Source organism: Metopolophium dirhodum, chromosome 1 (genome assembly GCF_019925205.1).
Source record: "Metopolophium dirhodum isolate CAU chromosome 1, ASM1992520v1, whole genome shotgun sequence".
Taxonomy (NCBI): Eukaryota; Metazoa; Arthropoda; class Insecta; order Hemiptera; family Aphididae; genus Metopolophium; species Metopolophium dirhodum.
Window position 1 is genome coordinate 100,668,035 of NC_083560.1, and position 16,877 is coordinate 100,684,911.

Consider the following 16,877-nt stretch of genomic DNA (forward strand, 5'->3'; position numbering starts at 1 on the left):
TCAAATTTAATAGGTATTTTAAAAAAAATATATACATCATGGCTTTAAAAAGCGTTAAATCCTGGTAAACTTTATTTTTGTTTAATTCAGAAAAACTTATGGAGGAAGATGCATTGAATTTTCAAACTTTTTTACGTAGTGAAAAATTTTTAATCGACAATAAATGAAAGAAAATTTCTCATGGCTAAAAATAGTATAAATAGTTAAAAGAGAGTCAAAATATTTTGAACATTTCATCACGTATGGAAAATGGATTTTAACGTTTGGTGAAAATTTAAAGTGTTTACGGTTACCTACTCGTTTTTGAATTACAACAAAATATCAAAAATCGATTGATGGAAATTTGTGAATTTACTGATTTGGATATCCAAAAGTTAGATTCAAAAAACGTTACCCGACATTATACTAACCACAAGCATGCACCCATTAACACGGCCGCCTGGTTTAGTCAAATCGGATAACGTTGTAATCGCTAGTAGTCACGTCGACCTACCGTCGACTACCGGGAGTAAATATTTCGTACCACCGAAAAACCGGCCAGTGAGCAATCTATAGTATTATTATAATCAATGATAATACTAGCTGATCCCGTGCATTTCGTAGCCCGTTAAATGGGCCAACTCTATATGACTCAAACATTGTTAAATTCGTTATTTAATATTCGGTGTGTGGTGTTCAAATTGTATCATAACTTTTCAGTTGCCCGGAATAAAAATTCTGATTCGCAATAGTATATTAACAGGTGGCAGTCTACCTGATGTAGACCGCGGACCCTGTGCTGTTTGAACGTATGTGGTAAGTGTATGATTTAACTCTAAAGTATCAAAGTTATACCATGTTTATCGTTTTTATTTAATTACACCTACGGTGGATTAATATAATCAATTATTACAAAATCCTAACCAATGTAACTGTACTAAAATCCAATGAATAAAAAAAAACCAAATTTAACGGGTCGGCTAGTATTATACATATTGACAAAAAATAATAATACAAATCAACAAATTTTCCCGATTAACCAATATATAATACACTGTTTATATTTTTATATGCAACAATAAACTAAATTTTTATTTTATTATTTAGTTGATTTTTTTCTGGATAGATGGTGCCACTACTGTATTTTTTACATCCAGATATCCTACTTTTTCGGTGGATTTTCCTAAAATTTTCTTTCGTAAAAGCCTTCTCCTAGCAATTACAAACACCTTAAAAAAATTTAAGCCAAATCGGACCAGCCGTTCTCGATTGATGAGGTAACACACATTTTTCACGCTCTATTTTTATATATACGTTTAGATATATAGATTATAATATGTCTGTGTTACAGTTACGTTTAGTTGCCAAGATAGATACAACAAAACATTTTGTTTTCATCTTTATCAATTCTAAATTCACTACATTTAAAATTATGAATTATAATTTGTACGGCACTTTTACCACAACCGGTTTCAAAAACTTAAGTAATATCATTGATTATACATAGTGTGTATGACCCATTACTTTGTAAATTACAGTTTTGTATGAATATAAAACATATAAGAGGTATAATAACCTATACATGGCTAAGTATACTTAAAACTAAATTTTTGTTTATACTGCAGCATTATTATTAGAACGTTGAAATAAATAATATTTTTATTCGCCCATATAGCCTGCCATGATGGACGAAACGGAAATCAAAAATAAACAAATATAATTTTTATAGTTAGTATTAGTTACCTACTAGCTACTAGATAATACTTAGTATGTAATGGAATATTTGAATACAAGGCCAGAAATTTGACCATAGACAAATATTAAGGAAAATCATATGAAAAACTTAAATCAAAAAAATCACATTCCAATTCATATTTGCAATTATAATAACATGATTAAGTAGGTATAGCAAAAAAAAAAGCATAGGTATGCGTAAAGTACCGAACACTGGTAAGAAGAAATATTAAATATTATGTATTTACGTGTAATACCTATAATCTGTATTAATATGTTCATAGTTCATACAAATGCCTACAAGATCAAATCTAAACACCCGTTTCAAAACTATGATTTAGGTACGTTGTGTTGTGTTCAGGGGTCCGTTTTTAGACCTAGTATATATTTTAAATACTATATGAAGTAGGATATTTATATTGTGTAGGAAAGTCAGTCATCAACTTAATGGTACAATGAGTTAACAATAGTTTTACAAGCAATTACATAATATAATAATACACAGTTGATTTAATTTCCATTTTTATACTATTATAATATTTTTAATCACCATAAACAAGATTACATTAATTTGTTAGTGAAATAGATTGTGAAACAGCAAATGGATAAGTTATATATTATATGAAAAGAAAATAAACAAAACAAAAAATCAAAATGTCTTTAACATCTAAATAGGTGTATAACATTATAACAAAAACAATGTAACATAAAATGTACATTAAAAATGGCTAAGTACAGCAAAGTATATTATAACACCTAGATTAAGCACAGAAGTATTACTTAACACTTAACTTAAATTTATTGGATCATTTGTCCAATCAGAGTATTAGGTTTATGGACACTAAAAAAAATTTTTGTAGTGACTAATTATAGATGTAAAAATGTAAAATATAATCAAAATCCTCATACATTTAATAACATCTTAATTTAAAAATACATTACAATTTAATGAATGTAAAATCTAAGTAAAGTATATTTTAAAGTTAATTTCACATCTGAAATTCATACACCAAACACGGTCAAATTGCTATTATTAATTTTTCGTATTTAATTTTTGTAGTTAAAACATTAGTTTAGTTAATCTATTATAACAAATATATGAAAAGTTTAATTATGATTTAGGTTCTTATATAATAATATAATATCTACATTATATTATTAAGAAAAGTACAAATAAACAATATTAGTGCAAAATTGTAATGTTTCTACGAGTTTTAATCAAAAAATATAAAAAGAGATCGCAACGCAATACATATTTTTTTAAAAATTTTATTGCCATAATTTAATTACAACCACGACATCACAAATAAAAAACAACAACAAACGAAACATCATATTTTAGCTAACAATTAATTATTATATTATTTAGTTACGTTGAAAAATAAGAATACATTTTAAAAACAAGATACAAAAATGAAAATTTGATTTAAAATATCAAAACTATTAATTTAATTGAAAAAATTGATTAAATAGGAAACTAAAAATATTTTAACTTTATTAACTTACCGTGAAAATTAAAAGAAGGACCATTTTAAAATAGTTATTATTAATAGTATATACCATTTTATTTATTTGACAAGAGTATCTGTATAGTACATAAGTATTTAATATAGATATTAAATGCCTCTAAATTTAAAATTTAAAACAAATTTAACTAATTAACCACATTACAAATTGATAATATTGATAGTAAATATTTCAAGACCTAGGTATATGTATTATGTTAACATATATCATTATGTTTAAGTTCAAATTTTCATTTTTTCTTATATATATATTTAAGATGACAATTGACATTTTCTATTTATATAAAAAAATATATCCATCCCAGTTAATCTTAAAATTAACTTTAAAACCTTTTTTTAAACATTCATTAAGAATAATAAGAAGAACATTTTTTTAAAGTATGGACATATTAAGTTAAATTTCAAGTGAGATGTTTCCAAACATAATCAGCTAGAAGTGAAGTACATTGTGTGCACGAGCAATTAACTTGTTCTCAACTATGTTTTGGATGACCATCCATACCCATCTGATGACGAGGCAACTAAGAAACAAATTTAATTATGATTAAGAAAATATATCTTTAAACAAATGGAAGTAATTGATTTATTAACTTACAGCCATGTTAGAAGGTTGTTGTGGAGCAGCTTGGTACATTGGGTTGGAGTTTAACACTCCCATATTATGGTTGACTTGTCTTCTGTTGTCAGACCTAGGCTCTTGAACAACACCTCCACGGATGACTACATGGGAGGGCATATTATTTGACAAATGATTAGCTGGATGTCTGTAAAATAAATGTAAGAACAATTGTAATATATTCTTTAAACATGTTAGATTATATGTCTAGTATACTTATTACTTTTATATTATAAATACCACGGATATAGACACTATGGTTGCATGATGAAGAGCCGATATAGTACACTTAAGGTGCGCTATACGTATTATAAGACTTTTTTAGTTTGAATACTATGTATGTATATATTTAACTTGATAAGAACATTTGGCATCCTTATATTATTGCTCGTTGTTCAACCATAGTATCTATAACTATCTATAACTGTGATTAGTACCTATGAGATATGTGGTTCTGATATCTATGTTGTAATGAAGGATCAATGTTTCCATGATTGGGCTGATAGTTTGACCTTGGTGGTTGAATAGGAATCAGAGCTTCGGTATGATTATTAGTAGGAGGGGCTGGTGCACGGTTTCTATTATCTTAAATGCAAAATATACATGTAAATTATACATACTGAAATAATAATATATACTAAAAAAATAAGGACAATGATATAGGTTTATATAAATTACTTTGAGGTGTGAGTGGAATTGCAAGACGTGCATTAACGGCTAATAAGTGATCACGGCGCCTTGTATAACTAGCTAGTTCATCTTCCAAATTAACATTTTCACTCTTCAATTGATATAAGCATGTTAATAATGATGCAACTAATTTTTAACAAAACAGTTTTAATAAAAAATTATAATATATAATAAGGAAAATTGTCATACTATCAAAATGCTGCGCTTGTTCCATTAAAAATGCTCCACCTTGTTCCCACTGCCTTTCAAGCAAATCTTCTAAAGCTTGAGGGCTATTATTATTAATACCATTTGAAAACGATGACCATGATGAAGCTGACCCTTGGGGTTGTGATGTTTCCTGTAAAATAGTTTACGATGAAAAAAAAATTTAATTAAAATTAAATACATTATTATTATTAATATACTAGCTGATACCGTGCACTTTGTTACCCGTTAAATGTACAAACTTTGTTCAATGCGTTATTAAATATTCGGTGTTTGATATTCTATACCTATTTATCTTAAATTTTCTGCTGCCCGAGATAAAAATTCTAATTCGCAGCAGTTATTATCAGGTAGGCAATCTACCTGCGGTAGATCGCGGACCCCGTGCTGTTTGTACGTAAGTGTATGAATTAACTCTAAAGTATCAAAGTCATACCAAGTTTGTCGTTTTTACTTGGTATAACTTTGATAAAAAAAGTAAAAAGTAAAAAAGGAAATTTAGCCCTTTTTAAAAAAGTAAAAAGTAAATTGTTGACATTTTCCCCTAAAATTTAACCCTTTCTAAAAATTAATCCTTTCTTAAAATTCAACCATTTCTAAAAATAATAATTTCTTTAAAAAAAAATTAACCCTTTTTAAAAAATAAATAAATATTTTATCTATTAATTATTTCTTCTATAACCAATAACGACCATATATATAAACAAACATTTCCACCGTAAGTCTCAAAATCCCTGTTTGATCACTTCCCCAGGCTTCTATTAATTTATCGTAGTGTGGTGTTCTATAGCCTTCCTCGATAAATGGACTATCCAACAAAAAATTAATTTTTCAATTCGAACCAGTAGTTCCTGAGATTAGCGCGTTCAAACAAACAAACAAACTCTACAGCTTAATAAAATAATAATAATAATATATAATATAAATAAATAATACAAATATCGATAATAGCTGGGCTTGAAATCGATTAATATCGATAAAAATCGAAAAAAAATAATATATTTTTATATTCTGGTTGATATACATTTTTTATTTTAGACACTAATAACTCTAGAGTAAACAAATATAATAGTTGGCACATTATTCATTTTATTTTGAAACATTATCGTTTTATGTTATCTAAGAACTTTTTCAATCAAAAACGACTATTGTTTTTTGGAGAGAATTTTTATGCTTAGAGTTATGAGTGTCTAAAATAAAAAATGTAAATCAACCAGAATATAAAAATATATTATTTTTTTTCGAAATTATCGATATTAATCGATTTCAAGCCCAGCTATTATCGATATTTGTATTATTTATTTATTATTATTATTTTTATATTATTTATATTTTTGTCTGCTAGATGGCGCCACCGGTGTAACTCAGTTTTTGTCTCTAAATCTCTAACTCACATCAGTTAGGTCCATAATTTATGCTATAAACCCGCTCCCCGACATTCTCTATCATTTAAAAAAAATTTTAGCAAAATCGGCCCAGCCGTTCTCAACTGATGCAATTTCGAATTTTTTGTCTCCATTTTTACATATATATAGATTTTAGCAAAATCGGCCCAGCCGACCTCAACTGATGCAATTTCGAATTTTTTGTCTCCATTTATATATATATATATAGATTATTATATTATAATTATAATTAAAAAAATTTAATATAATACGAATAGCTATAATTTGAATTTCCACAAACTTGAGGAACAATTTGAGATGTCCTTTGATTTCGACGCTGCAACTGAGGGCCCAACATGACATTCTTAGGTACGTTAGAAGATAAATTTGATTCATTATTAAACATTTTATGTGTTTCTATTTCCTCATTTAAAGTATCTGCCATTTTCTGTGCCATACTTGATGATGGATTCAACGAATTTCCCAACATATGAGGAGCAGCAGCATTGGTGCTATTTTCAACAAAATATTGTAAAAATTATTTTTTAAACACCGGTTGTTATTGTTATTTACATTTTTTTTTCGGTTGCTTCTGTTTTAGTAACTTGTCTGCTATGTGAAGAAGGAGAATTAATTACGCTGGTTTCTTTTTTTAATGTACTTGATTCTGGAATTTGGGTCAAATTTACTGCTGATCCACCTAAAATACAAATTAAAATTAAACATAAACATAAATAAATTATAAAATACTAAATTTTTATTGAATTTAACATACTAAAAATCATTAAATTTTATAATATTTTAAATATTTTTAAAAATATTAAGCTCACTTGATTTTATAATTGTACTTTTATTTTCAACTCGATACAAGTTTGGTTCTTCAGTGACTTTTAAGCCATTAGAGCTTTGATCTTCCTCAGACTTTGGAATATTCATTGCATTCTTTGTTTTCTGATACTTAGCTGAATGTTTATTTTCAGTCTCAGGATCTTCAGAGTAATTTTTCTTACTTGCTGGTTTATTTTCCACCTTTGTTCCAATTGAAATAACTAAATTTCCAGATGGATGAGTAGTTACAATATGCGGTCCCGACACTCTAAGATCTTCACTTTGAGCGTTCCGAATGGTCGAGTCCTTCACTTTTTTCTCACTAGCAATTTTATCACCTGAGTAATATACTTAATTGTAAATATATTTATTATTTTTAACAAATATAATTATTTAATTATTGATGAGTAAATATATATACCAGCATAACAACTAGTATGTACAGGAATAAATAAAACTTCACTATAGCCCCGAGTAAAAACAAATATATTTTTTTACTAATGATGTAAGGCATATTAGAATTTATAGATTATTCAACCAATGATAAGTGGGATTTTGAGGATAGTTGATTTTTAGAATTAAATATATGTATGTAATATATATGTGGTTAAAATAGTTGAACAATCCAAATATATAAATGTGTAAATCTATAATGCAGCTAAATATCAAGATTATTAGAATAACATTGTTCATATTATTATTTTAAATTTCGTAGAGATTGAATCATGAAGAGATGAACAATCATTAATAGGTTTACCATAATATAACCACAGACTAAGATAGAATGAACCGGAAACGAACAGGTGGCCGGTTGACAGTTATGAGTACGCTTGTGTGGGGGGTTAATGGATGTAAGTGTAAATCTAGCGATACCTTTATTCATCGTATAAACTAGATAACAAATTTAGATAGCACTAGATTTGTACTTGCATCCATCTCCCCCACACACACACACAAGCTTACTCATAACCTTAAGCAGACCGGTGATTAGGCTTTCGTTTCCAGCCCATTCTATCTAAGTAGGTATAACAAAATAGGTATGTTAGGTTAGTTATATCATGAGATTGACTACCATGAGATCCTAAATGGGGTACCACCAAACTTTCCCTACCACTAAGGGATTTTTTTCATAGGTTTAGTAGTTTTGAAGGTTTAAACAAATATTATTAAAAAAAAAACTCATGATGATATTTTCAAGCTTGGAACAACTACTGAAAGTGGCAACACTGTATCTTTTAAATCTGACGAAAAAATACCGATTATTGAGATCTGCAACGTGATCTCGTTGAAATTATTTTATTTTGAGAACCATAAATGAATCTCACAAATTGTTTTTTGTTATTTTGTTGAGACCCATGTTACATTATGTCGAGACCCAAAATTTGCAAACTAAAGTAACTCTGTAAGAAAAACCCTTGGCAGTCAACCTGTTAAGGGGGTTGGAGCAAAGCATATTTTAAGGAGTAATATTTAGGCAGTTTATATTACATATATATTTGAACAGTACCATTGTGTAAGTAGAGAATGAACATTAGTGTATGACCTTATCGATCATTAGGCTAATGAAAATGGTAACATGTCGTCTACGATTCTAAGAACAGTCTCACAAAAGCACGCAGATGCACATGTCACCAAATTGAATTTTTACATTTTTCTGTTTTTAAAATCGGTACAAAATAGCTATAAGAGAAAGATTTATTTAGTTACTCCTATGACCCGATTTAAATTTTGAAAATATGTCTGTATTTGATAACTTTTTTACTATGTAGGAAAAATATATGATGATTTAAAACTAAATGTAAGTATATATAAAAAAAAAATACTTTCAAAATTTTTTAGAAAGTTAAAATAGTCAATAAGCCTTATTGAATACTAAAATCAAAAATCTATTTCCAACATAACCTAGAAAAGGGGATGAGTTTATACGTATTTTTAAAATAATAATCGGACATTGGGTAGTACATTAACTAATCTTCCGCTTATTGGTCTAAAACTACAAAAAATACGGTGTACTCCAACCACCTTAAGAGTATTTTACTAAATACAAAATGAAATAAGTAAGTGCGGAAAAAATCTTAGGATGTGTGTCACAAACATAGTTACCGAGCCTCAGGAAGCCTCAAAAATTCAATAATATCATGAAAAGCCAAAATTTAAATGAGTGAGTGATCACAACCTGAAGAGTATTTTTATTCCCACTTAACCAAGTAGAATTATAATTGAATACAATAGTTAGGTAAAATATAATAAAAACCAAAAACATCAATTCTTTACCCTTAAAGATAATTTATTAAGGTTAGGTTAACTAAGCAATTTTTTTTTTTTTGTTTTGATGATAGTTCGTTGACATATTTAAATATATGTTACATAATATGCCTAATTAAAACATGTGAAAAATAAATTATAATATAAAAAGCATACCAAAATTGTTGATGATGGTCAACTTTCGTTTTGGTTTTGAAGTTTGATAATCTGTAATATTATCAATATTTTGAGGTGACTGTTTTTCAGGTGTAATATCTGATGAAGAGTTGTCTGATTGATTTTGAGGCCGGTAAGGAGCAATAGGTTTGATATTATTGCTTTTCTTCTAAAAAATAGATAAATATCAGTAACTATGTAATGAATATACAATCATTATCAACTACTTATAGGATATGTAATTTGTAGATAATGAATGTATACAATAAGAATAATAAATACTAACCAACTTGGAATAATGATGTTTACAATAACCAACGTATTTAACATTATCATAATAATTTCCAGCTTCTTCACACAGTAACCCAGCACTTTGAGCACATGTCACATGAAATCCTAATTTGCACCCAGATTTGTTACATGACATGCATGCACCAGATACTGTTACTTTTTGTCCTTTATTTTTTTCTTCGCATATATAACACAACTAAAAACAAAATACAATATAAATTATTTACTAAAAATATCAAACAGAATATTATAAATACATATAAAAATGATATACTGATATGTAGTTATATATTTTGAAGAGCTATTACCTTTCGGCATTACAAATTGAAAATATCATAAAATATACTTGTGGTTTTAAAACATAATTCAAATATACTAATTATAATATTATGTGTAGTGTGCACAATGTTCAACAGTAATATACAAGGGCTTGAAACAGAAGATAAGGAATGTTAAAAAATAAAATAAATATTAATAACAAGAAAATATAAATACTGTTAAATAAGCTAAAGGAATAAGTGTAAAATTAAGCTATGGGCCATGCAAAAACTATCTAAAACAATAATATAATAAAGCTTTTAAGCATTTAAGTATATACTATTTATATCTTCTATCATTTTTATTCTTTTACTATAAAGTTTTTATTAATATACTTTAATTAGTTATTTTAATTAATTTTAATCATTAATAATACCTAAATTAGTAGTTAAAAATTGAATAATATTCATTTCATAAACTTCAAAATCATTACATTATGAACTAATACATTTAAAGACAATTTAGTATATAATTTAAATAAATAATGGCAATTTCAAATTAATTATTATCTTAAAAATTGAATAAACATTATTTTTATTTATCACCTATAACACCATAAATGTTATTTTTGTTGTCATTGGTATTTATAATTACTTGATCTAATATAGTTTGTATAAATTTTTAACTTACAAAACTGAACATTTTTATGGGGTTTTATCTTATTGACAACATTTTGATGTTGAATTAGGGCTAGCGGTATTTTAAATTGTTTACTGGTATTTTTTTGAAATCCTGTAATTTTATACAAAATAATTAATAACCTATGTTGAATGGTTATTAAATATACAAAGATATCTTAAGCTTGAGTTAAAAAGGTACGTAAAAATAGATATTATTAGATTCTGAGCGAAGCAGGGCTAGTGTTTTACAATGGTTTATTTTTTTTTTATATCCTGTATACAAAATGTTTACCAGAAGCAGTGCTTCGATTTCAACATATAGTACCTTATCTTTTAGCGAGCTGTTGATAAATATATGAATTTACCATTATTGAATAAAATATTAATACATTTTAATGAATGCACTAAATTAAAATGTTTTAATGATTATTTCCACATATTAAATATATTTATTTAGTTTATTAAAATTATGATTACTGATAAAAAAAAAAACGACATTACCATAAACATGCAGAAATACTCAAACCATTTTAACTATTAAATATAAACCCATCATAATTTAGTTATTAATTGTCATCTAATAATATAAAATTATAAATACATCAAAAAATTTATTTTTGAATCTATTCAACAGTTGGAAACTAATTAAAGATAAGTTCAAGCCCTATTAAGACCAAAATAATTGATATGTGGAAAATTAATATTATTTACTCTGTTAAAGCGGTCTCGGGGTATTGCACTCAATTTTACTGGTTCCATAGTAGTAACATCCATAAATGTAACTTCTGGTATATACAATGCGCATACAACATGAGCCCAGTTCCCATTTTCAGTAGGTTTTAGAGCACCATCTTTAGATGGACACAGTTCACATTTCTGAAATTAATGCCATAGTTTTCGTACATTCTAAAAGGAGTTTTAAAATGAGTCTATTTTTTTAACGAACCACTTTAATAGATTTTTCTTTAAACGCTTCACATTTCCTGCAAAACCATTCTCCTTTTGGTACAATCCGAATTCCATAACAAGCTGTTATAAGTTTTAACAAATTAAACAATATCTAGGTATTTTGAAAATTTTATAAAAATTGATATTAAAGGGTATCAAAACATTAGTTAAATTTTTAATAATGTGACAACTACTGTGCTAATGACAGCAAACTTACCTTGATGTACAGCAACGTTACAATTAGGCCCATCACAATACACCAAGGGGTTTTCAGTCCATCCCGTATCATCACAACATACGCTGCATCCACCAAGCATTTCTTTCATATTGAATTTTTACTACAGATTGAAGTATCACAAAATATATTTTAATAAATACAAATCTGATAGGTATAATTGGGTAATATCGAATAAAACTTAACACAAACCTCAAGACACTAGGTTTAGTGGAAAATAATAATAATGTGATAGTGATTGCTTTCTAAGTTTTATCAGGATTCATTTCAATCAAATACTCACTAAATCATACACAAAAAATAAAAAACAAAATAATAAAAATAGTAATAGGTAATAATAATGTAAAGATAAAAAACACAATTTAATAATACAATTATTACAGGTAAGTATTGCTAATAAAACACAATAAAAACAAAAACAATGGTCTGCACATAATATATCAAACACATAATTTGATATAGTCTACATTACAAAGGCTTGACCATAATATATGTTCACTATCAAAGACTCATACTATACAACGATAAAATGGAATAGCAGTTTATAGAATTTGAACCGAACAAATAAAAAACAGCAACAAAACATTCCCTATTACACTCATACAACACGAATAGAAAAAAATAAAACAAAGATGCCGAATTGGATTTATATTTCAACAGCATATAACAATCTCGGCACTCGGGCATTGGCGTTCACAGGCAGGTCATTAGAATAGGTAATAGATATTGTGTAGATTTATAACAATTCAACCACACTACAGCGAAATATTTGAAATGCTCCATCGCCACAAGCCTAATATTACCGATAAATTATAAATATAAAATATATAAACGAATACATACTTATTACTTTTTCTTATGCCTATCACTTAGCGTAAAATTTCGTTATTACAAATTAGATACAACTATAACATTACGATACATATCAAACATAAATGGTGTATACACCTTACATTATTTATACTATTATATTTACTAAACAAAAATAAATTTCGGTTTACTGCGGAGATATAAAATCAATGATAACAACAAAAAAAAAAAAACAGAAAAACGAACAGCAAAGATTTTCGACTATAGTGGAACGTATCGTCGGTTCCGTAACGTTAGGTCGAGCATACGTGCCGGTACGCATCTGAAACCGTATTAAATTATTGTGAGTCCTTGATCGTGTGTATTTTGATCACGGACTACACTACTACTATTTTTTATAGTAGTCCGTGATTTTGATTGAGATAATATCACTAATATTGATAACAATTAACAACTAGAAAACGATTAAATACGAAATTGTACAACCAATGATTAAGTAAAACTTTTTTTTTTTTTGCTATAGTACATATTTACTAGTCAGTACTCAGCAGGAGCATAAATAATATATTTTGTCATGAGCAGAAGCGTCTATTGTCTAATGTAATAATGTGAATATAAAATCTACTGAAAAATACATCGATGACATTGTAACTACGACATCTAATTTGTAAAGCGTCTTTAGTATTTACATATAATTAATATGTTGAAATATAATAACAAATTTTGCGATAGAAAGGAAGGAAAATTCGTAATCATGGATTTTGAGTTCTCCATGATGAATAAAGCCATTTCAAACAGTTTGAACAAATGTAAAATTCGAAAACTCGAGGGGAGGCCGCTACTTTTACCACTTCATGAACGAGTTAGGGAAATGCATGTTCATGAATAACTGTTGGCTAAAAAAGAAATCAAGTGGATATTCGACTGTAAGGAGGTTCTCAGAGAAGCATATTGCATCAACACAACACAACTCAAAAAAAGTTTGAATTCAAATTTAAATAATTTAAAACCAGCTTTATCGAAATTATATTTTGAATGGGATTAAATTAAGCGTGATAGCAGGCATGCCCGCAGATAAGTAGCCCACTAGGTACAAAATACTTTTAGTTACAATATAAGATCTGATTACGTTGGTAAAATATAAAATGTTATAAATTGTAATGCACTCTTTCATACAAATCACTAAAAATGTATACCTCCATGAGATTTGAACACAAGTCAAAATTTTTTTGATTTTTGACAATCTGTAGTTTTTCTTACCAATCATGAATTGAAAATAATTATTTTTTCCAAATCAACGTAAACCCTAATAAAATAATAAATTTAAGTCCAAGAAAATATACACTGTGATTACAGCCAGACATAAATAAAAATAATAATTAACAGTTCATCATAATTGTGCCATGACATGCTAATCGACTAACCACTGCCACCCACGTCATGAAGTCCTATACACGAGAAAAAAAAGTTTTTTTATGAAATGTTTTATGATAAAAATTAACAAATACATTTCTTTTTTACAATTGTTTATAAATTTCCTCCATCATCTTCCGAGTAATACCAAGTTAAAGACTATAGTTAATAGTTTTGTATTCAAACTTTTTCAAAGGTGCTGTTTCTACTTTAGTTCTTATAACTAAAAAGGGATTTTTATGAAAAAAAAACACAGTTAATAAGGGGATTCGATACCGTGATTTTCTGTTTTTGTCTAACACACATGTGACATAGTATTTTAGACGTGTTTTTGCCTAACATACCAATTGATCTAATGAAGCGATAAGAATTCTGAAAACAGATTTGAATTTTTCGTCAAGTCTACTTGAAATTAACTTTCCCACATTTTTTATATTATCCCCCAAATTCCTAAAAATGTCATACTAAAAAAGAGTATTTAAAAATTGTTATTTTTAAATTTTCGGAGGAGTTAAAATCAAAAAATCAAAAAGTGGGAAAATTGATTACAAGTAGACTTGACGACTAATTCAAATCTGTTATTAGGTCAATTGATATGTTTGGCAAAAAACACGTCTAAAATACTGAATCGCTCGCGTGTTAGACAAAAACAGAAAATCACGGTATCGAATCCCCTTAAGACACATACAATCAGTTTTTAAACTTTACTTACATAATTTTTAATTTTAAAATTAGCTGTTGCTTGATCAATTATTTGTATCATTATATATATATTTTTTCATTTTTCGTTTTTTTGAGAATTTTAATTTTTATAAGTTGTATTCAAATGTTTTTTATTTTAACTCCTATTTAATTTCTGAATTTTACTGATACTGAAAAAGATTAATACATGAATAATGATTTTTTTTTTAATTCCAAAAATCCTTGACTTAACATGATTTCCATGACTAAGTAAAAAATGTTCCGATATTTCCAGGTATGTAACATAAAATGTCAAAATTTGAAAAATGATTGCATTAAATCTGTTTGAATGAATACCATCAGTCAAATTTATGCGAATCATTAAATATAAAACATTAATTTCACAATACCACTATCGTAAGATAAAATATGATAATAATAGAAAAAAATATAAAACAACTTGAGATGGGTACAATGAAATACAACAAAAACAAGAGGAACAGGAAAAACCAAAATTTAAAATTTAAACTTTACTAGACGTAATTAAATATATCTTGAAACACCTACTATAGATTATTATAGACAAGATCTCTTATGTTTTCTAATTTGTCCCTATATTTGTTGACATTAATAAAAATAATACATGTAATACGTCAAAATATATAATAAAAAATGTAACAGCCCTTAATTGTATATTCGGTATATGTTATGGCAAAAACACATTCTTTGGAAACCTATAACAAGGGCAATAGCGTTTAAGTAGTAATAACATGTTTTAACTTGATTATACGATGGCAATATACGTTTTGGAAAGAAGCAAATTTTCAAACCTGTTAAACCCATAAATATTAGGTACAGATACAGCTGAATTCATATATATATTTAGCCCACCCTTTTTATAGTAGATACAATAAGTAGATAGAGGTAGTGCCTACTGACTACTGGTAGAAATATATTATTATGTATACCTCGATTTTGAAAATTTGCTATAGGCCTATAGCTAGTGTTGTTCTGGAATGTAACCACATAATTTAAAATTAAAAAAATATCTAAATAATAAATAATACCTATACAACAACAATCTGTATAGCTGCAACTGCTACCAACTTATACTGATGGATACCTTTTATAAGTTAAGCACTATAGATACCTACTAAGTACCTAGTACCTATATACTATTATATAATAAAGAAATAAGAATGCTTCTGAGTTCTGACTGACTCTTATTAATAAGTGTTATTGAAGCATTAAGCATTGTATAAGCATATAAGTAAAATCAGCAACTAGAATACATAAATACTATTATCATTTTGACGAAAGTGGTTGAATAATAATTACTGAACTAGACGTAATATGCGGCTTACTGCTATAAGAAGCTTACTATTTTACCATACTATCAGCCGAACTGCCATTTGCGTCCATTTTGATTCGAATCAATATCTCTACGAACGCGGTTGTAATAATAGGTTTAGCTATATAAGGAGTTTCAAAAAACCTAAAACTAAAAGTACACAAGATTTTGGAGAAAAATATTAGGTGATCCCGTAGTAACCGTGAATGCGACGTAATTGGTACACCAAATATGTATAATTATTTATCACGAAATATTCGGGCTCGGACACTGGTGTAATGGAATACAGTATAATATTCTACCGAGAATGATCGAACCAGACTGGCGATGAGATCTCTCAATCGTTGGTCGGTTGCGTCGCATTATTATGTCCATATAATGTACAAATATTGAAAAAAAAGTATGGGGATAATGCGTATGCATTAAATTCATTTATTACGGTCATATTTTTTTTATAGGTGTGTCTCACCGGGATACCTGTGTAGTTAAAGGTAGTGGTATCTTCTTCGGGTGGTCGATTTATGTATCTTATCGTGACAACGCTACACCGGGCCTATTATTGTCATCGTTTCGTGTAATTTATTACCTTAAAATGCTGTAACATTCAGTGGGTGCAAGGTATCTATACATATAAAGGGTTATAAACAGGTATTGGTGGAAGGTGAAACAAGGGAAGGTACACCAACCTCTATATCAGGGGTGGCCAAACAGTCGATCGCCGTCGACTGGCCGATCTCGGACGATTTCTAAGTCGATCCCACTTGTTAGAATTTTTTTATTATTGTTATACATTTGTCATTTAGTATATACAGTTATTAAATACA

The 16,877-nt window shown here is 27.7% G+C and overlaps 1 protein-coding gene across 4 annotated transcripts; it reads right to left on the minus strand.

Moving 5' to 3' along the window:
* Positions 1–2,151: 2,151 nt before the first annotated feature.
* LOC132936348 (protein AF-10-like) lies at positions 2,152–12,810 on the minus strand. 4 transcript variants are annotated; one of them, XM_061003065.1, is made up of 15 exons: positions 12,642–12,810; positions 11,991–12,080; positions 11,781–11,901; positions 11,562–11,644; positions 11,327–11,491; positions 9,673–9,873; positions 9,387–9,552; positions 6,968–7,303; positions 6,711–6,837; positions 6,439–6,649; positions 4,735–4,885; positions 4,534–4,671; positions 4,293–4,440; positions 3,835–4,003; positions 2,152–3,760 (listed from the first exon to the last, which is right to left on the minus strand). In XM_061003065.1, the coding sequence occupies exons 3-15, from the start codon at positions 11,887–11,889 to the stop codon at positions 3,713–3,715; spliced, it is 2,052 nt and encodes a 683-aa protein (XP_060859048.1). In that variant the 5' UTR covers positions 11,890–11,901; positions 11,991–12,080; positions 12,642–12,810; the 3' UTR covers positions 2,152–3,712. The 4 variants fall into 4 exon arrangements, with proteins under 4 accessions (XP_060859048.1, XP_060859047.1, XP_060859045.1 ...); XM_061003062.1 differs by having other exon boundaries at positions 2,155–3,760; positions 9,387–9,555; XM_061003064.1 differs by lacking the exon at positions 11,991–12,080 and having other exon boundaries at positions 2,154–3,760; positions 9,387–9,555.
* Between the last annotated feature and the right edge of the window lie 4,067 nt (positions 12,811–16,877).